At 49.6% G+C, this 24,723-nt stretch overlaps 4 protein-coding genes across 8 annotated transcripts in view; 2 read left to right on the forward strand and 2 right to left on the reverse strand.

The window, feature by feature from the left end:
• Ap4m1 (adaptor related protein complex 4 subunit mu 1) overlaps positions 1–4,284 on the reverse strand; it is a 6,063-nt gene extending 1,779 nt beyond the window's left edge. The window contains exons 1-12 of one of the 4 annotated variants that reach the window (XM_017797960.2): positions 4,086–4,284; positions 3,902–3,990; positions 3,505–3,611; positions 3,328–3,424; positions 2,734–2,787; positions 2,412–2,522; positions 2,238–2,318; positions 877–939; positions 731–797; positions 586–639; positions 377–483; positions 187–281 (exon numbers count right to left, since the gene is read on the reverse strand). In XM_017797960.2, the coding sequence (XP_017653449.1) occupies positions 187–281; positions 377–483; positions 586–639; positions 731–797; positions 877–939; positions 2,238–2,318; positions 2,412–2,522; positions 2,734–2,787; positions 3,328–3,424; positions 3,505–3,611; positions 3,902–3,990; positions 4,086–4,143 (983 nt within the window). In that variant the 5' untranslated portion in view covers positions 4,144–4,284. Of the gene's footprint in view, positions 1–186; positions 282–376; positions 484–585; positions 640–730; positions 798–876; positions 940–2,237; positions 2,319–2,411; positions 2,523–2,733; positions 2,788–3,327; positions 3,425–3,504; positions 3,734–3,901; positions 3,991–4,085 lie in introns of all 4 variants that reach the window. The other 3 variants (XM_029563219.1, XM_008832390.3, XM_029563220.1) reach the window with 3 other exon arrangements.
• Positions 4,285–4,421: 137 nt separating this feature from the next.
• On the forward strand, positions 4,422–12,124 carry Mcm7 (minichromosome maintenance complex component 7). Of its 2 annotated transcripts, none has more exons than XM_008832392.3 (15): positions 4,422–4,580; positions 5,833–5,912; positions 6,622–6,786; positions 6,869–6,993; positions 7,062–7,242; positions 7,503–7,640; positions 8,065–8,214; positions 8,386–8,500; positions 8,576–8,707; positions 8,910–8,993; positions 9,162–9,555; positions 9,784–9,867; positions 10,628–10,796; positions 11,547–11,656; positions 11,775–12,124. In XM_008832392.3, exons 1-15 carry the CDS (start codon positions 4,550–4,552, stop codon positions 11,974–11,976), a joined length of 2,160 nt encoding a protein of 719 aa, XP_008830614.1. In that variant the 5' UTR covers positions 4,422–4,549; the 3' UTR covers positions 11,977–12,124. The 2 variants fall into 2 exon arrangements, with proteins under 2 accessions (XP_008830614.1, XP_008830615.1); XM_008832393.3 differs by lacking the exon at positions 4,422–4,580 and adding an exon at positions 5,302–5,462.
• Positions 12,125–12,827: 703 nt separating this feature from the next.
• Cops6 (COP9 signalosome subunit 6) lies at positions 12,828–15,919 on the reverse strand. The gene is made up of 10 exons (XM_008832396.3): positions 15,805–15,919; positions 15,471–15,593; positions 15,179–15,310; positions 14,489–14,577; positions 14,332–14,394; positions 13,975–14,022; positions 13,542–13,656; positions 13,366–13,458; positions 13,172–13,272; positions 12,828–13,078 (listed from the first exon to the last, which is right to left on the reverse strand). The coding sequence occupies exons 1-10, from the start codon at positions 15,872–15,874 to the stop codon at positions 12,938–12,940; spliced, it is 975 nt and encodes a 324-aa protein (XP_008830618.1). The 5' UTR covers positions 15,875–15,919; the 3' UTR covers positions 12,828–12,937.
• A 3,275-nt stretch (positions 15,920–19,194) lies between these two features.
• The window catches only part of Znf3 (zinc finger protein 3), a 14,089-nt gene continuing 8,560 nt past the window's right edge, over positions 19,195–24,723 (forward strand). The window contains exons 1-2 of the mRNA XM_008832397.3: positions 19,195–19,586; positions 22,876–23,012. Coding sequence (XP_008830619.1) covers positions 22,958–23,012 — 55 coding nt within the window. The 5' untranslated portion in view covers positions 19,195–19,586; positions 22,876–22,957. The remainder of the gene's footprint in view (positions 19,587–22,875; positions 23,013–24,723) is intronic.

The raw sequence follows: 24,723 nt of genomic DNA on the forward strand, positions 1-24,723 counted from the left end.
TTTGGTCGTTTTTGAAACAGGGTCTCCCTATAGCCCCAGCTGGCCTGGAACTCACTATGTAGACTAGGCTGGCCTTGAACTCACAGAGATCTGCCTGCCTCTGCCTCCCAAGTGCTGGGACTATAGGCATGTGCCGCCACACCCAGCTTTAAAAACTTTTTTATAAAACAGAGGAAATGGTCTTACCGGCCTGAGCCTCGGTCCCACTGTACAGAGGGAAAGAGCCGGAAGGGGAGTGGGGAGGAGAGGTCATCAGAGAGTTGGTACCGCATCACAGTCAGCTGAGGCCAGAGAGCAACAGGTCAGCTTGATCTCATACTTGCAGTGTCTCCCTCCCCTACAGTGAATGGATATACCAGACCCTCCTGAACCTGACCTCGCCCTGAGGTGGCTGCAGACGGAGGATCCTATGAGACTCAAACTCATCCAGGTTGACAGAGCTATGGAATGAGACCTCATCAACTCGAATTCCTGGCCCATAACCTGAAAAGAGGGACGACTGCTCTCCTGACCATGCTTCAGGAGGAAAGCATCGTTTCCGACTTCTCTCCATGAAACCTTGAGAAAAACCAAAGTTCTCCTTACCTCTCAGTTCTGACTTCCCCACACAAAATTCTTCTGTCAAGCCAATTCGCATCTCTGTAGGAGGGAAGGACATCAGGAAAGGGCAGCAAACACCACCATACATGCCACCAGGGGACCTGTACCATACCCAACCATGGGTATTCACCAGAGCCACTGGGAAGGAAGCTCTTGAGCCGGATCTCTCCCTGGACATCCACCTTCAACAGTGAGCCCTAGGGGTGGGAGAGAGATTAAGACCCAGCCTTCAAGTACCATTTCCTTTTAACTCCAGGAGTGGCAGCCCAGACTTACATTAGATGCAATCAAGACAGAGAGCCTCTCAACCACATCCAAAAACACTTCATTCTTTTGGGTCTGAGAAAGAGAGAGGATTTAGGGTTAGAGACTGAAGGCCTGTGTTCTAAAATGGACAGGGAACTTTGGGCATGGTAGCACATGCCTGTGATCCCAATCATTGAGAGGCTGAGGCAGGACAACTGCCATGAGTTCCAGGATAGCCTGGATTAACAGAGAGATCCTGTCTCAAAAAAAGGGGGGCTGGGGAGATGGCTCAATGGTTAAAAGCAGGTACTGCTCTTTCAGATGACCCAAGTTTGGTTCCCAGCACACACAGAGGTACATGGGGAGACACACACTTAAAAATCTTTTTTTGGGGGGCGGGTCAGGGGGTCTTTTTGAGACAAGGTCTCTCAAGCCCCAGCTGGCCTGGAGCTCACTATGTAAACCAGGCTGGCTTCAAATTCACAGAGATCTGCCTGCCTCTGAGTGCTGGGATTAAAGGCCTGTGATGTCATGCCTAGTCATAACTTATTTTATGTATATGAGTGTTTTGCCTGCATGTATATAAGTGCACCACGTGTGCAATACCCAATGAGGCCAGAAGAGGGCATTAGATACTATGGAACTGGAGTTAGATGGTTGTTAAGTCACCATGTAGGTGCTGGGAACTGAACCTGGGTCCTCCGCAAGGGCAGCAATCAGTGCTCTTAATTGTTGAGCCATCTGTCCAGCTCCCATAATTAAAAATCTTATATAGAGGCTAGTTGGGCATGGGCATGGTGGCACACACTTTTAATCCCTGTACTTGGGAGGCAGAGGCAGGCAGATCTCTGTGAGTTGAAGGCCAGCCTTGAACTTGCTGATCTACACAGTGAGTTCCAGGCCAGCTGGGGCTACAAGGAGAACCTGGGGGTTGGGGGACTGGAGAGATGGCTGTGTTGTAAAGTGCCTGCTGTATAAACATAAAGACCTGAGTTGGATCCCCCCATAATGCACGTAAAATAGGCATAGTGATGTGAGTCTGTACTCCTAGTGATGGGGAGGTAGCCACAAGCAGTTCCCAGGGGCTCTCTGGCTGGCCAATCACCCTAACCTAATTGGTAAGCTACAGACCAGTGAGACATTATCTCAAACCAGGTGGTTAGTGTTCCTGCCAATGACAACTAGGGCCGTCCTCTAGCCTTGACATGCACACGTCTATACACATGTGCATAAAAGTAAAACATCCAGACAGAAAGGACAGCCCTACAGTGTGACCCTGGGAGGTAAAGGAATACTCATGTCAAGGGGAGCAGAAAGATAAGCCAGGTCTTGGACTCTGGGGTCCCAGGAAAAGAAGTCATAAAGTCTGACTTTACTGATCCCTCCCTTACCTGATCGGAGCGACTAGACAAGACGGGGCGGCTGGCTGCACTGCTTGGGGCCACTTTGTTCTGTTGTGTCTCAGCCCCAAACTGTAAAGTACCCAAAGCAATCAATCCTCAGCTTTGATGCTCCAAGCCAACCCTTCTTCTCCCTCTTGATCCTTCTCTCTCCCAGGTACTGACCAAGCCAACACTGCTGAGGTCAAAGAGGCTGAAGGGCTTGCTGACCACAGCTTCAGTCTGGATGAAGTTCCTCAGAATCTCTGTGGATGTAGTCTGCACATAACCATAATCCTAGGAGACAGAAAAAATGAAGAGTGAACTTAGCCTCCCAACCACAGGGCACCATGGTAAAGAGAGGACATAGCGACATTCCTACACACGGGAGTAGGAAACAAGAGAGGGCCAGGGAGATGGCTCAATGGATAAAATGCTTGCCACACAAGCAGGAGGACCAGAGTTCGAATTTCCAGAACCTATGTAAGGTAAGCACATCTGTACTTACAGTGTACCTTTGGTAGAGACAGGATGATTGCAGGAAGCTTGCAGGCCAAATAGCCTAGCATACACAAAACAGAGAACAAAGAGACCCTGTCTTTTTTCTTTAATTTTTTGGACAGGGTCTCACTACATAGCCCTGACTGGCCTAGAACTCACTATGTAAACCAGGCTAGCTTCAAATCACAGAGATCTGCTTGCCTCTGCCTTTTTTGAGTGCTGGGATTAAAGATATGGGCTACCATGCCCAGCAGAGACCCTGTCTTGAATAAGGTAGAAGGTGAGGATCAACATGAGATTGTTCTCTGACCTCCACATGTGTACTATAATAATACACACAAGCACACACATGCACTAGATTTTAAAGAGAGGGAGAGTGCACTGGTGAGATGGCTCAGTGGGTAAAAGCATCTGCCAAGCCAGCCAACCTGAGTTCAATCCCTGGGATCTACAAGGAGAAAGGAGAGAACTGACTCCAGCAAGTAGTCCCCTTAACTACACACACACACACACACACACACACACACACACACACAAACTGTGGCCCCAGCCTCCCACCCAAATAAATGTTTAAAAAGAGAGGGAAGTCTTTGGACTTTACCAGCACTTCATCCAGGAGTTCGTAAACAAGAGCCACATTGCGTGAGATGGTCTCCTCGTTGAGGGAACCACAGTAGTCACCCAGGAGAGTGGCTAACCTAAGGAAACACAGCAGAGGGTGTGTGAATAATTATCCTCTCATGCCCCTCTCTTGGGTGCCTGGACCAGCAGAACTCACCGGGAAAGCAGCTCCAAGAGGCTGAAGGGAGAGACGTTTTCTGAGGTTGTTGCCACCAAATAGAGGCCACTGTGTCTGATGTGAATGAAATGACGGTCATCGTGGTGCTGAGGCAGAGGTGGGCAAAAGACCAGAGTCGCAGTGAGGTGGCCCACGAGATGGCAAGTGAGACTTAGGGCGCTCCCTAACTGACGCCTGGCCTCAAGTGTAAAGCGGTAAACGATAGCACCTACCCCAGAGTTGTACAGTTAAGTCAAAGGGCTACAGTATGGGCCTGGAGTCTTGCTAGCACTCAACACACTTGGGTTAATCGTATACCCCTTCCTGATAGGTTCCTAACACACAGCCCTTGACACTGACAGTCTCAAGCCCCTGCTCACCAGCCCAGAGGAGTTACCATGACAACCGGGGACTCGTCTCCGGGCAGTCCCGTCAGCTTCCGGTAGAAGAGCTCAGCCACATCTCGGCCACCACTGTCTCCGCGGACTGGCCGAGTGAAAGGATAGTTAAGGTGCAGGCGACAACAGACTGACCTAGGCTCGACTTCCAGCAGGCCACTCCACCCCGCCCGTCAAGGATACAGTCTTTGTAGATGAGCGGGTCCCCCTTGGAGGACAGGATGAAAAACTGGGAAATCATGGCCGCTCTGAGAGTGGACGAGGAAACACAGATGAACCCACCCCGCCCTGCGGTGCCGAAACAAAAGGACCCGCAGAAGCTGGCCCTTTAAGAGCGACTCCCCCGCCCGCGCCTGCTTGGACCGCGGGAAACTCCGCGCCCACGCCTTAGGACCCGCCCACCGCCTCCCTGTCACTCAACACAGACTCTCTCAGTGATTGGTCAGAGCCTGGAGCCAGTGCCGGGTGGGAGGGCTGGAGGGCACTCCCGTAGGATTGGCCGGCCAGCAGCGGCGCCTGTCACGTGGGGGAGGACGTTTCGCGCCAATTTCGGTTGGTCGGCTGCATCCCGCCTAGCGCTCAGTCAGTGCTTTCTCGAAGTGAGCCGTCTTAGCCCGCCAGCTCTTGTCGCACGGCCCCCGTCAGCGATGGCCCTGAAGGACTATGCAATCGAGAAAGGTGAGGCTCTTCTGTGAGGGGATGCGCGCGAGCACAATTCTGGAGTCTGAGGGAAGCGGGGATGCGCGGCTCGGGGCCAGGGGCGGCTGGCGCCTGAGGATCGCAGTGGACAGCCGGATGGAGGAAGCGGGGCTGCGGAGGCTGCGGGGTCGTGGGAGAATGGATAACCCGGGCGGCCTGCAGAAACCAGGCTCGAGCCTGGAGGGACTGGGAGGATGCGAGAGCCCAGCCCCCGCCTAAAGGACGGGGACTCGTGGAGGTCTCCCGGGCGTAGAGCTGCTGAAGAATTCCCGCGTTCCGCCCGACGCGCGCCGAAGCCGAGAGGCGGAGCCTGTAGGGCCGCTGAGCGCCGCGATTGGCCGTCTTTCGCCGCCCTTCGAGCGGAAGTGGAGGCGGGCGGAAGTGGCGCGCTGCGGTCGGAGGGAGTGTCATGTGTAAACAGTGTCCTTCCGCGCGCTGGCCTCGGAGGTGGCGGCCGGGGGGTGGGGGCGTGCCTGGCCTCGGATCTCGCGCGGCTGGCCGCGGGCGGCGGAGGGTCGGAGCGGCCCTGGGACAGGCTGGCCAATCGCCGGACGCTCCCGCCCTGGGCGGAAGAATCCCGGGCGGTGAGGCGGCTGGAATTCGGGCCCATGTGCTTCTTTGTTTACTAAGAGCGGAAGCAGTGGCGGGAGCTGGGTGTGGGGTGCCGGGCGGGCCCGCTGGCCGCCGCGCTGGCGGGAAACGGAGGTGTAGGGGACCCCCGAGGAAAAGAGGAATCGGACGGTGGAAGGAGAGCCGAGTATCCAGAGACTCGATGGTGTTGCGGTCTGCGGAGGTTGTGGGTGAAGATTTGGAGACTTTTAAACTATAGCGGAGGCAGGAATTCCCCTGGGGAAGGGTTGGGTAAGTCTCTGGAAACTGCCAGGGAACCCATATTCTGAAGGTAGTCGAGTCCTGCCTGCCTCGGGCAGAACTAGGTAGGCTTGTTTTCAGTGTTCATATAACTAGTTAAGGGATCGTGTTTTAAATGCAAGTGGGTTTCTTAGGCTTTCGTTAGAGATTTGCAGTAAAGAATCCAAAAGGAAGTTTTGGGGGCGGTGAGTGCGCGCGATTCTGGAGATCAGAATAACCTACGGGAATCGGTTTTCTCCTTCCACCATGTGGTCCCCAGGGGTGGAGCCCTGGTGTTCGGGCTTGGTGGCAATTGCCTTGACCCGCTGAACCATCTCATGGGCTCCAAGGATTGCTTGTTAACTTTATGTTTACTTTGTAGAAAAAGTTAAGAAGTTCCTACAAGAGTTTTATCATGATAATGAGCTTGGGAAGAAGCAGTTCAAGTATGGGACCCAGTTGGTAAGTCCCAAGACTAGCTGTGGGGAATGGGGCAGCATGTAAGGACTTGTAGAAGGTGGCCTGCCTTGTTCGATCATGTTTGGCTACCTATAAATAACCGAATTTTAATGCTTTTTTAATTTTTCAGAAGTGCTTTTAGGTTTTGTTTGGTTTGGGTCTTTTGAGACAGGGTCTTCCTGTAGCACCATCAGATCTGGACCTCAGGTCTATCTGCTTCCCGAGTGCCAGGATTAAAGGTGTACACCACCATATCTGGCCTGGAGTCAGTTCTTTTCTAACCATTTGGGTTCTGGGGATTGAACTCAGGTCCTCAGGCTTGGCAGCAAGTACATTTCCCACTGAACCATCTCATCATCCCCTAGTTTGTGATCTACATAGCCCATGCTGGCCTCCGTAACTCCCTACATACATAGTTACATAGCTGAGCTTGGCTTTGAAAGCCTGATCTTCCCACCTCTATCTCCCAGGTGTTGAGATTAATGTGCCAGCTGTGTGACTAATTTAGCAGAGTGTCTGATAAGTGGATATAATAGCACATTCATAGTCAGGGTGTTTTTAGGAAGTTCTTTCCAAAGCTGAAGAGGGAGCACTGCTGTGCTATGTTGCTCTTTTCTAAACCACTGATGGATGTCCAGAGACTGAGCTCAGTGCACAACAGTGGAGGAGGTAAACTTGGCCCTGAGGTCTTACCATCTCTTCCTCACTTCAGGTTCGCCTGGCTCATCGCGAACAAGTGGCGTTGTATGTTGACTTGGATGACGTGGCTGAGGATGACCCTGAGTTGGTGGACTCAATTTGTGAGAATGCCAAGCGCTATGCGAGGCTATTTGCTGATGTTGTACAAGAGCTGCTGCCTCAGTACAAGGAGAAAGAGGTAGATTGCCTCGGGTTTCTGAGCTGGGCTGCCTGGTACCCTCCTTTCTCTATCCTGCTCCTCATTTTACTGTCTTGTTTAGGTGGTAAATAAAGATGTCCTGGATGTTTACATTGAGCACCGGCTGATGATGGAACAGCGGAGCCGGGACCCTGGGGCAACTCGAAACCCCCAGAATCAGTATCCTCCTGAGCTCATGCGCAGATTGTGAGTGTCAGTGAGGGAAGGGTTAGGGAATGTCCTCATGACTTTGCTGACCATCATTTTTCTTTTAGCGAGTTGTATTTTCAAGGCCCAAGTAGTAGCAAGCCTCGTGTGATCCGGGAAGTGCGAGCTGACTCTGTGGGGAAATTGGTGACTGTGCGTGGGATCGTCACTCGTGTCTCTGAAGTCAAGCCCAGGATGGTGGTTGCTACATACACTTGTGATCAGTGTGGAGCAGAGACCTACCAGCCAGTACGTGTTCATCTTTGAAAAAGGAAATTTTTTCCACTGATGGTAATCTGTTATTGCCCCTGATTATTGTGAAAGGTACTCCAGCAGTTCACTTTGAATTCTTTGGTAGCTAGTGGTCTTCCTGGCTGTTTTGTTTTCTTGATGCTTGCTCAAGAGGTTCTTAAACTTTAAGGTCCTTGCCACCAGGTAGAAATGATTCCTGTGGTGATTGTAAGGGATTTTTTTTCTGATTTTCTCTGGGATTTCTTTCTCATATCTAGATCCAGTCTCCTACCTTCATGCCTCTGATCATGTGCCCCAGCCAGGAGTGTCAGACTAACCGCTCAGGAGGGCGGCTGTACCTCCAGACACGTGGCTCCAAGTTTATTAAGTTTCAGGAGATGAAGATGCAAGAACATGTGAGTTTGGGGGACATTGTCACGGAATCCACCTGAATCCTGCAGTCACTTGTGAGGTGTCAGGAAGAAAGGATGGGGAAAGAGCTGGGGCATAGGGGTCACCTAAAGGAGGAAGGAGGTTTCCACATGTGCTCTTAGCTAAAAGCCTGAGACGTGGATGTAACTGAAGTTTTCTGATTTGAGTTGAGGGGGTAAGAGCTTAATTTCCCAGTTCAAGCCATGCATGTCAGCACATACTTTTAATCTCAGCATTCCTTGGGGACATCCAGGCCATCTGGGGCTATAAGAAGACCCTGTCTTCCCTCCCCCAAAATCCAGTCAACTTCCTCATTCAAGCTTCCCTAGGGTGGGCTTCCTGGGGTTGGGGAGAGGGTGAGGTTAGTCTCTATGCCTCATATTCTCATGCATTCTTCCCTTCCCCTAGAGTGACCAAGTGCCTGTGGGAAACATCCCTCGTAGCATAACAGTGCTGGTAGAAGGCGAGAACACAAGGATTGCTCAGCCTGGGGATCATGTCAGTGTCACTGGTGTCTTCCTGCCAGTCCTCCGCACAGGGTTCCGACAAATGGCACAGGTAGATACAGGGGTTCCAAAACGAGGAAACCATTTCCTTTCTACCTCATCCGCTCTCCACGCGGAAAATTAAAATACCAAACAGGGTGGAACCGATGGTAGTGAAAAAATTGTTAGGGATGTGATGAGAGTTTAAAGTGAGTCCCCTCACACTGGCATTCTCCTGCCCAAGGGATTGCTGGCAGAAACTTTCCTGGAAGCCCACCGTATTGTGAAGATGAGCAAGAGTGAGGATGATGAAGCTGGGGCTGGAGAGCTGAGCAGGGAGGAACTGAGGCAGATTGCAGGTGAGGGGCTATAAGATCGTGTTGATCTCTCTCCTCTCAGCCCTTTGTCTTGAAAATGTTCTAACTTCATTGCAGAGGAGGATTTCTATGAAAAGCTGGCTGCTTCCATTGCCCCGGAGATCTACGGGCATGAAGATGTGAAGAAGGCCCTGCTGCTGCTGCTGGTGGGCGGAGTAGACCAGTCCCCTCGAGGCATGAAGATCAGGGGTAAGGAGGAAGATGGGGAGACTTAGGACAAAGCCGTTTGAGGGGGGAGTAAAAAAGGATGAGACATAGTGTCCTATGGCTCTATGGTTGTAGGTGGCTTAGAAGAAATAGGGGAGCCAAATCTTAGAGGTGCTCTTCCATGTTGGTGGACAACTTGGTTTGAGAGAAGAGTCATTCAGGGGGCTTCCTTCTCTTCCTCCAGGAAATATAAATATCTGCCTGATGGGGGACCCTGGTGTGGCCAAGTCTCAGCTTCTATCTTACATTGATCGCCTGGCCCCCCGAAGTGAGTATGGACAGGGATAGGACTCTGTTCAAAAGGCAGAGGTGAGCAGGAGAGAGCTCAGGGAGGGCAGTGTTGCTGCTGCAGATCTTCAGCTGCCTCTGCAAGGCCTGGGTTGAGAAGTTGAGAACAGTGCCTTTCTTCAACAGCCTGCTATTTCTCTCTGTCCAGGCCAATACACAACAGGCCGTGGCTCCTCTGGAGTGGGGCTCACTGCAGCTGTGTTGAGAGACTCTGTGAGTGGAGAGCTGACCTTAGAGGGCGGGGCCCTGGTGTTGGCTGACCAGGGTGTATGCTGCATTGATGAGTTTGACAAGATGGCTGAGGCTGACCGCACAGCCATTCATGAGGTCATGGAACAGCAGACCATCTCCATTGCCAAGGCAGGCATTCTAACCACCCTCAATGCCCGCTGCTCCATACTGGCTGCTGCTAACCCTGCCTATGGGCGCTACAACCCCCGCCGCAGTCTGGAGCAGAACATCCAACTTCCTGCTGCGCTGCTCTCCAGATTTGACCTCCTTTGGCTGATTCAGGACCGGCCTGACCGAGACAATGACCTCCGGTGAATAAAGCACATCTCCCAGAGAGACAGCCCTGTTTGATGGTCTGGAGGGAGGGAGGTGCACAGAAACTTTGGCCTTTGCACAGCTGGCTGGTCCACGGTTAACGGGAAGATGGAGGGTCAGGGCTGAGATGCTTCCTGGGTGGTTTGTCCACACCATGCTTTGGTACTGAGTCGGGACCTAGGTGTATAGCCCTAAAGAGTGCTTCTTGCCTGTGTTCTCTCTAGGTTGGCCCAGCACATCACCTATGTGCACCAGCATAGCCGGCAGCCCCCTGCCCAGTTTGAACCTTTGGACATGAAGCTTATGAGGTGAGAGAGCTAGGGGTGGGCACATCTCGGGGAAATATCCCTGGCACATGGCATTGTCTGAGGCCAGGTGTCTCTGAAAAGCTTTCAGTGTTGGGAGGAGGTGTGTTTTTAATACTGTTCCTTTTTCAAATTGCATGAGCCTGAGACCATTAAACTTGGGTTCCCATCTGCCAGCCTGGCTACAAAAGAACAATGTTTCTGGTTGGGCATGGTGGAGCAGGCTATGGTCAGGTTATAATCTGAGCTGTCCTGGAGGCTGAGGCAGGAGGATCTCTTGGAGATTTCTTTGGAGAGGTCACCAAAAATAAAACATTTCCCAAGATAGGTAGATTAACTTTCCTCCTTGTCCACTTTCGTTCTCATCCACTGTCATCCTGTGACAGGATTGAGGCAGATACAGCCCTTTGGCCAAGCTGGATCTGCCACAGATTGCTTGACAGCATCTCTGATCTTTCTGATTTCTAAACCCCTTTTAACCTGTTATCTTCATGTAAGAGGGATAAGTTCAGAGGATCTGGATGTGATTTGTCTTTTGCAAAGGTTGTTTTCCTGAAAAGTTGAAAGTCACTTGAGTACACTGGCAGCTTGTTTGGAGAAGTGCCTTAGTCTTTTCAAGCCAAGCAGATAATCCTCCTTTGGGGGTTTTTGTGGTGGTGGTAGTATTTGGTCTTCCTGCAGAAAAGGCCTTTAAGAATCTTAAGTGAGGATCCCTGAAAGTTCGGACTGCTTTCTCCTTTCCCACGAGCCTTGTCTCCCACAGACGGTACATAGCCATGTGCAGAGAGAGGCAGCCCACAGTGCCCGAATCTCTGGCTGACTACATCACAGCAGCATATGTGGAGATGAGGCGAGAGGCCTGGGCCAGTAAGGATGCCACCTATACTTCCGCCCGGACCCTGCTGGCTATTCTCCGACTTTCCACTGCACTGGTGAGTGTGAGTGCTAAGTCCCTGTCAGCTGAAGAGCTGATCCTTGCCTGGCACCTCAGCTTAAAGGTCCTCTGACTGCCTCCTCCCTCTGTCCCACTGGCCTTGCTGGGGCTAAAGTGCTGACAGTGCAGATAGTGGTCCTCTCCGTGCTACCGCACTGTGGGTACTTGCTGCTCCAGCAGGGCATGTGCAGCGCCTGTGGAGGGAAAGGCCTACTTGCTTTCACCCTCTTGGGTGAAAGAGTTTGAGTTTCCCAATATCTTAAAGGATCTGGTCTTAGAAATTTTCATTCTGTCCTCCCATCTTGGACTGTCATGGGGGCTCCAAAGTGCTGTTCGTGCAGGTAGTGTGATTACCCAACCTACTGCTGAGCTAGCACTTCCCGAGCCCCTAGGACACAACCTCTGCCAGTGGCCTTGGCTGGGCTTCCCAGGCTCCATCTGTCATGGTGGGGAGCCCAGTGGAGTTCAGAAGGGTCTGGTCTCCCTCACAGGACAGCTGAACACCGGGACTGGCCAGTGTTGAGAGGCGGAGACTTGGGCAATTGCTGGACGCTGCCCTGGGCATTGCACTTGTCTCGGTCTGACAGTGCCGGCCCAACACTGCAGATATTGGGGGGCAGGGAGGAGTCCCCATTCTTGTTATGAATAGGCAAACATAGCTTGCCCAGCCTTAAAGTGGAGCATAGATGGTCTCTGACTTTGTTCCCTCCTCCCTCCTGTGCCCATCTTGCCCCTGCCCTCCCCTTAGGCACGCCTGCGGATGGTGGACACTGTAGAGAAGGAAGACGTGAATGAAGCCATAAGGCTAATGGAGATGTCAAAGGACTCCCTTCTGGGTGACAAGGGGCAAACAACTAGGTGAGTGTGGGCCACCTGGACTTTGACTTCTGTACCTCATACAAGGTTGGCCTCAGAATTCTGACACTGACCACCACTGTTTTGTTTAGCTTTGACCTTTTTCATCCATGTGTTTCAGAACCCAGAGGCCAGCAGATGTGATATTTGCCACTGTCCGTGAGTTGGTCTCAGGGGGCCAAAGCGTCCGCTTTTCTGAGGCTGAGCAGCGCTGCATATCACGTGGCTTCACGCCTGCCCAGTTCCAGGCGGCTCTGGATGAGTATGAGGAGTTAAATGTCTGGCAGGTCAATACTTCTAAGACACGGATCACCTTTGTCTGATAGCAATCTGCTTGAGACCTGCCACCCACCCTGGACTGTGTGCCATCTGCCCCTCAGAAAGGTGACAGTGTCCTGGAGGGGAAGACCCCATTTCCCATGCTGCACTTTTTATTCCTGTTGCTAATAAAGTGTTTTGGTGTTCTGTTAACAGTCTGGTAGAGTCCCCAAGTTGATACTGTTCCCTTTTGTGTTTACTTCATCTATTCAGATCATACCTGCTGAGACACTGGGGGTGCAGCAAGGACTAAAGCGTGTGGCAATCCAGAACTGGGTCTCCCAACTTTTATGTCCCTCCTGTTTTCTCCCCAGTCCAAAATACTGTCACTATGAGCTAGTCAGGCTGGGAGGATCAGGTACCAGGATGAGGTGCAGGGGCTGTACCACCTATTTCTTAAAATGCTTTCATCATACATCTTGGGGCCACCCAAAGGGGATGTGTAGAAATGTCACACCTGGCACAAAGAATCACTGGAACCTCCAACCTCAATCAGTTAGCATGCCATACAGGTGAGGCACATGTATACTGAGCCCAAGAAGTCACTTTTCTCAGGGCCCATGGCTTTGAGTTGTCCCCAATAAAAATGGGCTTTGTATTCCTCCCCTTTTTGCATGAAAAAATAAAATTAGCCTAGGAAAGTAGTCACTTGTCACTTCTAAAAATGGAAAACAGAACAGAGAATTGGAAGACAGCATAGTGGTCCAGGACCAGTCACCTTGAGTCACTGAAGGGGCTGGGGGCTGGTCAGGAAGAGCTGAGAAATGGATTCTTCTTGAGAAGGCTATAGCACAGGACCTTAGGATTCCAAGCTGAGAAACCAGTGTGGTGCCATTAAGAAAGCAAGTGGAAGGGGTGCTGAGGGCTGCTCCTCTTTATTAAAGACAGCAGTAGATCTAGGGAATGCAGTGCCCAGCCCCCAGACAGTTGTCTGAGCCCGTTGCACCATCCCTTCCAGAACCCCCATCAGAAGAACAGTCCCCGCATTCGCCTGCCAATGCCTTGTCGGTCATAGAGGACGTTGAACTTGTTCACAAACTGGTTCATGGTGTTACAAGTTTTGGTGATAGTGCCAAGGTAGGCCATGAGCCCCACATCGTTGCATTGCTGGGAGGGAACAGAAAGAACCAGTTCCCCAGGGGTCTTTCATATTAGGACTAAGGGACAACTGAGTCCCACCTCCCCAGGTGTCAGACTCACATCATAAAAGTCTGTCTTGAACTTGTCTGTGCTGAGGACTGGAAGGCAGTGACATAGGGCGTAGGCCTCCCGCAGGATCTCATGGTTGAAGGGCACCTCTCCTAAGGGCACAATGAGGCTACATTGATGTGGATGCTGTCACTTCTCCAGGAGATGCAAAATGGTTAAGAGTGACAGAGAAGCACCTGCCCTACCTGCTTCTGAGGCTTTGACATACTCCAAAATGAGCTTCACACGGCTGTGCAGCATCTTAATAGCACTATGCTGCGCTATCAGGTGTTCAGCCACTGCAGGGGAACAGGAGCAGATGAAGAAAGTATGCATATGGCCACACCTTCTGCCCCATACTTCTGGGAGTCACCTCCCTTACCAGTGGAGTTCTCCCCACTGCCTGTTGCTGTCATTCGGGCCACATGGTCTACACCAATGCGTTCAGCTTCCTCAGTGGCCAGAGTGTAAGTCAGTTCAGCAAACAGCATTGTGGCCTACAGGGTAAAATATCCCACATAGTGTCAGGAACAGGAAACAGGGCTGAGGAGAAGGCTCAGTGGATAGAGCACTTGCTGCCACCTGAGAACCCACATAAAGCTAGACAATATACCATGTGTTTGTACAGATGTAGAGACAGAAAAATACCCAAGAAACTCACAGGTGCATATCCACTAGCAATAAGAGACCCCCATCTCACACAAGGTAGAAGGCTAGGATGGATACCCTAGGTTGTCCTCTGACCCCACACAAATGCTATGGCACACACAGCAGAACAGGCCAAAAGGATCTGAAGGTTGCAGGATAGGTATTACCTCTCCATTGATTATATCGATGACAGACTCAAAAACGCTAACAGGAAGCTGTAGGAAATAGATGGAGAACAACTCTTACTAAGAGCAAATGCACTTGAACTTACCCTGTGTACCAGGCTGACTTTGAAATCACAATCTTCCTGCCTTAGCCTCCTGAGTGGCCTCACTTGAGTTTTAGGCTAGCCTGATCTACATATTGAGTTACAGAACAGCCAGGGCTACATAGCCCATCTACATACACACACACACACACACACACACACACACACACACACACACACACAAGAAAACGAAACAAAAAACAGGCAAGTGGTAGATGTTCCTAACACAAAGGGTCCTGGGGTCAAGAATACTCACATCTGTGTGCTTGGTCATAGGGTTCAACTTAAGAAAGAGGGGACTCTCTATTATCTCGCACACCTGGAAGAAAAAGACAAAGCTCAGCAAAGCCAGTGCCCCTTCAACCACTCATTCCCTATTCTCTCCCGCAGCATGCACTTTCCAGTCTGTATACCTGCTTATGGACGTGGATGTCGGAGGAGTCAGGTGGCCCCCCTGTGGTATACCAACCCAGAAACTCCAGCTCCTTGAACACCTGTTTAACTGGAGAGGAAGGGGCCAGAGCACACAGGATTTCTTTAAACCATCCTTCCTTAGTTTGATGTACCTGATATCTATATATCTATAGATTATCTACATATTTTCAAAACCAGCTCCTCCCCCTTCCCTCCAATCTTGGCTCAGGTTAGGATAACTACACCTTTCTTTGGGGGGGGGCTGTTTGTTTTTCTGAGTCAGGGTGTCCCTGTACCCCAGCTGGCCTAGAACTCACTATGTAGACCAGGCTGGCCTCCAACTCACAGAGATCTACCTGTCTCTGCCTCCAGAGTGCTTGGATTAAAGGCATGTGCCACCACAATTGGCTTAACCACACTTTTCTATCCTGTCACCTCTCATCCTTTACCTGCTGAAGATAACTTTGAACTTCTGATCTGCATCCACCTCCTGGGTGCTGGGATTACATGTATATGCCAGTACTCCTGTTTTATGTGTTACTGAGGATTGAACTCAGGGCTTCCTACATGTTGGGCAAGCAAGCAATCTACCCACTCAGCTATAATCCCAGCCCTTTTATTCTTTAAAAAAAAAAAAAAAAAGACAAAAACCCTGCCCTTTCTCTTCCCCACTTCTGTTCCCCTCTCACACTGCTCCTCCTTGGTGTAATAATATTCCTTGTCAATGACAATCTTCTCTTCCACGGTGTGGGACAGCAGCTCAAAGGAGTTCATCACCTCGATATTTCGGCCCTCCTGCTTCCCGATCAGAGCCCCAATCACTGGGGGGAAAGAAGCACACAGAAAAAAGGTGAGGGAAAGGCATCCAAAACCTTTCCTAATACCAGAGGCTCTGCAAGTCAGTGCGGCATGGACGCGGAAACTAAGAACAGTGTGTAGAGGTCTCCTGGAGGAGGGCTGGCGATCTTACCGAACACTCACCCTGCATAGGCCGCCCCTCCTGGGAGCGCATGCGGATCCAGTGGTCTGAGATGTTGAGGATGACAAGGGGATGGAGAGCGACGGAAACACTCCCTGTCACTCCGGAGGCCATCACGCTGGGGACTAGGAAAGGTGGAAGGAAAAGGGTGGGTCAGAGCTCGAGCCCCACATAATTCCCTGGAGGCAGGAGTGAGGGACGCCAGAGCCGGAGCGGTCCATCCATCCCTCCCCGCAAGTGATCCTCAGAGCGAATGTCACTTCTCCCCGGAGGTTAAGAGGGACCCGCGACACCCCGCAAGAGCGACCCCAGCGACCACTGCGCACGGCCCGTTACCTGCTGCATCCACCTCCATGCCGCTGCTGCTTCCAGTCCCGTTCGCTGCAGCCGCCGCCGCCGCCGCCATTTTCCCCGCGCCCGCCAACCTCGGCCCCGCCCCCTTCCTTCCCGGCTTCCGTCGGCGAGCGGCGCAAGCTCAGTGTGTGCTTGGCTGGGAGAGGGCGGGACATCTCTTAGGACCTCACCACTTGGGGCTGTGCCAGTTCGTGGGTGTGTTTTGTTGGTTGTTTTGAGTAGGGGTTTCTGGTAGTCCAGGCTGGTCTCCATAGTGAGTTCCAGAACAGCCGGGGCATAATACCTTGAACTTGGTAGTATGCATCTGAGGATGATCTTGAACTTCAGATCCACCTCCCAAATCCTGGGATTACAGGCGTGCAGCAGCACGGCGTCTGCTTTATGTGGTGCTGGGGGTGGAACCCAGGGCTTCGTGTATGCTAGGCAAGTCCTCTATCAACTGAGCTACATCCCCACTCCTCTTGTTTTCTTAGTATTTTATTTTTTCTTTGTCGCATTCATACATGTATATCATGTATTTCGATCGCATTCACCTCGCATTATCCTTTCATCCCTCTCCCACTCTAACGCTTTCAGGTAGCAGCTTTTTAGAAGGGCGTCCCTTGTGGCTGGATCCAGCAGGTGGCGCTGTTGCACTGAGACATGGCCTCTGATGCACAGACGCTGCCATATAAACTTTAAAGCTGAGATTTCAAACTTTTCCTTTAGTCATTGCTAGTTCTCCTTCCCCCTCCCCTTCCTTTTCCCTTCCCGTTTTTTTGCTTAGTCTTGCTATGTCGCCCAGACTACCTCATACTGATCCTCCTGCTTCAACCTCCCCAAGTGTTGAGATTACAGGGGTGCACCAACACTGCCCCTTATGGAATCCTTACATCATCACAAAGATATTTCATGCTCAGAATCCAGAGATTCTGAGTCAGTAGATCTTGGGTCTGCCAGAAGTCACTGGAGAGTAAGACCTGTTAGTTTCCAGAACTCAGTAGGAGTCCTGTAGAGACTGGATGCTGTGCAAATTGGAATCAAAGAGAGGTAAGGCTGTAAAAAGAATTAGGAAGGCCTTTTTAAAAAAGAAAGCATTTTTATTTTACCTGTATGAGTGCCTGAATTCATGTTTGTATGTGCACCCATGTAGTGCCTGCAGAGACCAGAAGAGGGCATTAGATCCCCTGGAACTAGAGTTCCAGACGGTTGTGAGCCACTGTGTGTGTGCTAGGAACTGAACCTAGGTCCTCTGCAAGAACTGCTGAGCCATTTCTCCAGCCCCAGGAGGACATTTTTATTCTGATATTAGAAAATTTCATCTTGTAGAGGAAATAAAAGCTTGGAGGATCCCTCTTATGAAGGCATAAAAGTGAATGTGGGGCTGGGGATATGGCTCAGTGAATAAAGCACTTGTCACATAAGTGTGAGGACCTAAGTTTGGATCCCCAGGACCCACACAGAAGCCAAGTGGGTGTGGCAGTCTCCTGTAATCCTGTTGCTCTGGAGGTGAGGCAGGATCCCTAGGGCAAGCCAGCTAGCTAGACTAGCATAGAGTCAGCAAGCTCTGGGTTCAGGAAGTCTGCCTCAATAAATAAAGCAGAGAGTAATGGAGGAAGACACTGGATTTCAACACATGCAGCACATGCACACACAACCACATACATGTGTATCCATACACATGCAAACATGCATACACATATGCAACAAGGCAGCCTGGTCTACATAGGGAGTTCCAGGACAGCTGGGGCTACAGGGAGACCCTGTCTCAAAAACCAAAATAAATAGAAGATAGATAGATAGATGATAGATAGATAGATAGATAGATAGATGATTGATAGATAGATGATAGATAGATGATAGATAGAGAGATAGATAGATAGATTAGATAGATGATAGATGATAGATGATGGATGGATGGATGGAAGTATGGATGATGGATGATGGATGGAAGGATGGATGATGGATGGATGGATGGAAGGATGGATGATGGATGAATGGATGAAAGTATGGATGATGGATGATGGATGGAAGGATGGATGATGGATGGATGGATGGAAGGATGGATGATGGATGGATGGATGGATGGATGGAAGGAAGGATGGATAGATGAATGATGGATGAAAAGATGGATGATGGATGGATGGATGGATAATGGATGAATGGATGAAAGGATGGATGATGGATGGATGGGTGGAAGGATAGATGATGGATGATGGCTAGATGGATGGGAGGATGGATGATGGATGGATGATGGAAGGATGGATGATGGGTGAATGGGTGGATGATGGATGGATGAGTAGATGATAGATGAATGGTGGATGAATGGATAATGGATGGATGGGTGGGTGGATGGATGGATGATGATAGATGGCTAGCAAGGATGAATGAATCAGTAGAAAGAAAATATTGAAAAGATAGATAAGTAGATGAGTGAATGGATGAATGGGTGGATGAATAGATTGGTGGACAGGTAGATGGATGAGTGGACAGATGGGTGGGTAGGTGGATGAATGGATGGGTGGACAAATGGGTGGGTGAGTAGATGGATGGGAAGATAGATAGATAGATAATGAATAAATTAAAGCTTGCTTGCACCACCAAGGAAAGTAGCATAGGAGTGTCTTCCAGTTGGCTGAGTCTAAGCAGCCTACTACATAGCTTGAGAAGCTGTGTTTGGCCCAATCACAGTCTGGCCACCTAGCACGACTCAGTCATTGAGGCTTGAATTTTGGACCAATCATGGCCTTACCTTCATAGCACCAGTCACACTAGTACTTCCACCAGGGGAACTGCTCCCTTCTGGTCAAGGTGGAAATGACTACAGGGTCATCTAGAGTTCATGGACTTAGGACAGCAAACTACTTGGTGTGCCAATTGTGTCAAGCAGCCTCCAGTAGGGCTGTGCCTTCAAAAACCAGGGGAATAGATGTCTCCGGGGCTCTGTTGAGTGTTCCAGACAGACAGCTGGTGCTGGTATAAGGGTAGTCTGACGAACTGTGAGACTGAGAGTCCCTTCGCTTAGGACAGTCTGGGCAGGAAGAGGGAATATAATAGATACTAATTAGGGAATCAAATCACCCTATTCCCAGTGTCTTTGGTTGTTTACAGGAAAATAAACATCAAGGTTTTTTTTTATTGATTTATTTTTATCTTTATGTATATGAATGTTCGTCTGCATGTATGTGAGTGCACCTGTGTGTGCACCCATGGAGGTTAAAAGAGCGTTGAATCCTCTGAAACTAGTTACAGACGAATGCTGAGAATCCCAACTCGGGTCCTCTGCAAGGGCAGCCAGCGTTCTTATCCATTGAGCCATCTCTCCAGGCCCACCCCCCAGTCCCCAGCCGAACTCTTTCAAGGTTCTTGTATTTGCTGTGGAGCTCTGGGGCCCGGCTGGACCCATTAAACCCGTGCCCAGAGGGCCCCCGCACTCCTTTCGAGAACATGAGCCCTGAATTCCCAGGGCCTCCAGCTTCCTCCACTGGGCTTCGTCCCTTCACCACCCGGCCGGCAGGTGGCCCGATCGGGAGCATCTACCCGCGCTGGTCGCTAAAGTCTGCAAACCATCGAGAGGTGAAGACCTCCCATTTTCCTAGAGAGAGCAAGTGGGCGTCAGGACTCCCGGGGGTGGTAGTGGGTGGTGAGAAAGGACAACCCGGAAACGAAATGGGGGAGGGGAACTTCCGTTCTTTGTTCTGTCCCCGGTGTTTGAGTCCGTGACAGGCTCCAACTGTGCCTGAGTCCGTGTCTGGCCCCCTAAACCTCCCGTCCCTATCCCCAGGGTGAGTCGGGCCGTCTGCGGCGCTCGCGGTGAGGCGGAAGCTGTGGTCGCCAGGGAAGGGGGTTGGTGTTCACGCAGCTGCGGCCCGCGGGGTCCCCGGGCCCGGCTCCGAGGGGTCCGCCGTGCTCCTCGCGCCCCTGCAACCGCTCACCTAGCCGGTGTCCGAGGACCCCGCGCTCCACGCGTGGCAGGAACGGGACTCCGGAGCTGCTTTTGGGTTTTCTGCAGCCTCCAGTCCCGCATTGCAAACTCCCAGCGTCGCCGCAGAGGCGTCCTTCGCTTTAAAACAGCTGATGACAGCGACCCTAACTTGTTACTTCGCCGAGTGGTTAATCCCTCCCGGTGCTGCTGGCAGGAGAGGAAGTTTGTATTTTCTTTAACTGTAAGGGAAAATTCGAGAATGAGTAGTTCTGGATCGCAGGGATAACTAGGGCTTGGGAAGAGGTACAAATTCGGATCCAGGGACTGATCCTGCTCACCATGAGCTCAGCAAGTCCAGTCTTTTCTTGAAGGAGAGTGATAGAACCGGCCCGACGCCCCAGTTCCAATAGTTTTGATCCCCAGTTTGATTGACTTTGTTTTTGAAGCAGGATCTCTTGCTGTTCTTAAACTGTGTGTAATCAAGGATGACCTTGAATTGAATTTCTCCGATCCTCCTGCCTCCACCTCCCAAGTGCTAGGATTAGAGGTGTGTGTCATCACACCTGATGTATATGGTTCAGTGGATGGAACCCGTAGCCTCATGCATGCTAGGCAAGCACTCTGCCAACTGTGCCACATCTACAGCCCTTAATTTGCTTGAGAAATGAGATTGAACACCGACCAGAATCTATACACTGAGGCGTGTGTAAACCCCATAAAAATACAAATAACGGAGCTTGACACTCATAAGAGGAACTGAAGGCTGTTTTTTTTGTTTGTTTGTTTTTTTGTTTTTTTCTGTAGAGACGGTATGTGTGGAGAGTTTCATTTGGTTTCAAGCATTTGACAGTCTTGTACAAGGAAAAGGCTTTGAATTTTCAAAGGACTTGATCTTGGTCCTATGGGATAGGTTTTAGCTTACTGCCCAAGACCGTTTCATGGCTAAACTGTGCAACCCCAGAAGAGACCCCCTGCAGAAGTGCCAGACTGTGTCCAGCCAGTTAGCTGACAAAGCACTAGAGCTTCTTACTCTGGTGGAGGTTGATGCAGAGAACCTTCAGTTCCCTTTCAGCTCACCAGAGTGCAATGAGTTGTGATATTCATTGCTATCATTTTTCATATCTCTAAGAATCTAGGTTAGAAATCAAATTTATGTGATTATTTCGTTTTGCCTCCTTAATCACACAGCCTTGGCGAACAACTAAAGTCAGTTTGCCTCACTTGGGAGGCTGAAGCAGAAGGAGCGCTATGAATTCCAAGCCAACCTGGACTACATAATAAATTCCAGGCTAGCCTGGGGTATAGAGTTAGGTCTGCTCTCAAAACAAATAAGATCAATGAAAAAAAAAAAGAAAAAGGATTTCTAGGAACTGAACCAAGGATGCCAATTTTCTAGCTATTGCTACTTTGGCTTTCTGGTGACTTAACTCCAAAGAAGGAAGGAAGGGATTCAGAAAGAAAGCTTCTTTTGGCCTGGCTTTACTGTCAGGTGATCCTTCTCAGCCCCAATGAGAAGCTTCAGGGAGTGGGACTGGCAGTAGGGCAGGGGGAAGGCCCCACCTGGACTCAGATCTGAGGGAGGACACAGAGAATGAGAAACATTGTTCACTGACCCAGACACTGGGGACTTGTTCTCAACAATATGCCTTTGAGTTCCAGATTTGATGAACCCAGCCATATGAATATTGGCTTTTTCTCAGGAGTCAGCTTTTGGCTTGCTTGGTCTTTGTTTGTTTGTTTGTTTGTTTGTTTGACATAGGTCCTGTCCTGTATCCAAGACTTACAACTAAACAGTTTTCCTGCCTCAGCCTCTCGAGTGCTGGAATTTCAGGCTTGTACCCCCCATGCCAGGCTGTTGACTTGCTTTTTTAAAGAGAGGGGATTTTGTTGTTTTTGTTTTTTGTTTTAATATTTTATTTACTATTTCTATTTTATGTGTATGAGTGTATTGTCTACATGTATGTAAGTGAATCTGTATCATGCAATGCCCATGGAGCTCAGAGGGTGGTGTTGGATCCCCTGGAACTGACTTACAGGTGGTTGTTACCTGCCATATGGGTGCTGGGAACTGAATCCCAGTCCTCTGCAAGAGCAACCAGTGCTCTTAACCACTGAGCAATCTCTCCAGTCCCAGTTTTTTTTTGTTTTTTTTTGAGATGGGGTTGCATAGTGTTGCCAAGTTGATCATGTTTGTGTTGTTGGGGTTTTGTTTTGTATGATTTATTTTTGGGTTTTTTTAAGACAGGGTCTCCCTGTAGCCCCAGCTGACCTGGAACTTGCTATGTAGACCAGGCTGGCCTTGATCTCACAAGATCCACCTGCCTCTACTTCCTGACTTTGAGTGCTGGGATTAAAAGGCATGTACCATCACACATAGCTCTGTTGTTTTTTGAGACAGAACCCGGTGAAAAGTTACGAGACAATGTCTCAAAAAAAAAAAAAAAAAAAAAGAGTAGGCTGAGGCTGAAGAGATGGCTCAGCAATTACTCTTCTGTCCTCCATGGGCATTGCACACCACAGGTGCACTTATATACATGCAGGCAATACACTCATACACCTAAAAAACAGAAGAGGGAAGGAACTCCTCAGTAAGAGGAAGCACAATTTGGTTAATCTTTTTTAACTTTTATGTGTATAAGTGTTTTGCTTGCGTGAAGGTAAGTGCACTATATTCTATGCAATGCCCATGGAAGCCAGAAGAGGACATTGGATCCCCTAGAACTGGAGTTATGCACAGTTGTTATCTGACACGTGGGTGCTGGGAACTCAACCAGAGTTCTCTACAAGAGCAGCCAGTGCTCTTAACCATCCTTCTATATTTTTGAGAGAAGGTTTCAAGTAGTCAAGGCTGGCCATGAACTCTTGATTCTCCTGCCTCTATCTTTCAAGTGCTGGGATTACAGGTGTGTGCCACCATACCTGGCTCAGGGTAAATCATTTCATCCTGGTGAACAATATTCACTTATTTTGTTACACTTGTCACTCAAATGTTGTGGGGTGGAACAGAGGTTGGAAATTTGGGCCCTTTTTGTGATCCTCATATAGTCTCATTACAGAAATCTCAAGCAGTTGCTGTGTTTCTTGTGGATTTCTTCTTTCTGGATTCAGGAGGTGTTTTAAAAATGATCCTTGATCTTTTGCTTCTGCAGTGCTGCTTCATTCTCATTCAGTGCCTGCTTCCTGCTGAGTCTGCAAATAGGAGACTGGAGCCTAGAACATCTAGCCCTCCCCATGGAAACTCAGGCTGACCATGCATCTCAGCAACCTCAGGCTCTGCTGGAGAGTGGTGAGGACCCGGGATTTGTTGTCCTCTTTCTTTGTTATCTGTTTCTTGAGACAGGGACTTATCAGGTAGCCCAGGCTGTCCTAAATCAGAGTCCTTTGAGTCTTGGACTTAGAGGTGTCTACCACCAGGCCCTGCCCCATTTATGCATTAAAACATTTATTTATTTATTTATTTTTATTTTATGTGTTTGAGTGCTTGCCCACATGTATGTAAGTGTACCACACATATGTAATGCTTGTAGAAGCTGGAAGAGAACATCTAATCCCCTGGAACTGGAGTTACGGATCTTTGTGAAATGCCATGTAGATGTTGGGAACTGAACTGAGATCCTCTGCAAGAGTAGCCAGTGCTCTTAACCGCTGAGCATCTCTCCAGCCCTTCATTCATTCTTTTATTCTGGCATTCAGCAGTCATCTATGGGAACGTCTCGTTAAGTACAAGTGTACGCCAGGCTGGCTGGCTCTTGAGCTTCTGGGGATGCTCTGTCTTTGCTTCTTATCTCCTCACAGATGTTTGTACTTCCCGTTCGGCTTTTACTTGGGTTCCAGGAATCCAAACTCAGGTCGATGTGTGGCCGGTGCTTTTACCCATTGGGCTATTTCCCTACCCTTTGGGTACCATTTTTCAGGCCCTTAGTCCTGGTTTGCTTCGTCGTCACAGTTGCACTTAGGAGTGAGCCCTTGGGCTCTTGGGCATCATTTTGTAGGGTACAGGCAAGAGACTGAAGAGCACTAAAATATGTTTTGCTCTTATGGACAATGTCCTGACTTTCTTTTTATTTAATTCTTTTCTTTTCCAGGCTGGAGAGATGGCTCAGTGATTAAGAGCACTGGCTGCTTTTATAAAGGATCCAGGTTCAGTTCCCAGCACTCACATGGTGGCTAACAACTATCTGTAGCTCTGGTTCCAGGGAATCCAACATCCTATTCTGGTCTTCTCAGGTATTGCAGAACACAGGTACACTTACATACATGCAGGCAAAACACTCATATATGTAAAATAAAAATAGATATATTTTTGTTTTGTTTTGTTTTTTGAGACAGGATCTGACTATGTAGCCCTGGCCTCAAACTCAGAGATCCACCTGCCTCTGCCTCCTAAGTCCTGGGATTAAAGGTGTGCACCACACACCCAGCCTAAAATAAATACATCTTTTTAAAAAATAATTTTTATGGGGGCCAGGCATGGTGGCACACGCCTTTAATCCCAGCACTTGGGAGGCAGAGGCAGGTGGAGCTTTGTGAGTTCAAGGCCAGCCTGGTCTACATAGTGAGTTCCAGGACAGCTGGAACTACAGGGGAGACCCTGTTTCAAAAAGAAAAAAAAAAAATTTTTTTAATTTTTTCGTTTTATTTTATGTGTATGAGTGTATTGCCTGCATGTATGCAAGTGCACCCATTACCTGTGTCATGCAATACCTGTAGAGGTCAGGAGGCATCGGACCCCCCCTGGAACTGGAGTTAGGAACAGTTGTTAGCTGCCATTTGGATGCCAAGAACCCAACCCAGGTTCTCTGTAAGAATATCCAGTGCTCTTAATCCCTGAGTCCCAAATAAATCCAGCCCCAAATAAATCTTTTTTTTTTTTTTTTTTTTTTTTTTTTTTGCTTTTTGAGACCTTTTACAGGGTCTCCCTGTAGTCCCAGCTGCCCTGTAATCACTATGTAGACCAGGCTGGCCTTGAACTCACAGAGATCTGCCTGCCTCTGCCT

Source organism: Nannospalax galili, unplaced genomic scaffold, assembly GCF_000622305.1.
Source record: "Nannospalax galili isolate Female #2095 unplaced genomic scaffold, S.galili_v1.0 scaffold675, whole genome shotgun sequence".
Lineage (NCBI taxonomy): Eukaryota > Metazoa > Chordata > Mammalia > Rodentia > Spalacidae > Nannospalax > Nannospalax galili.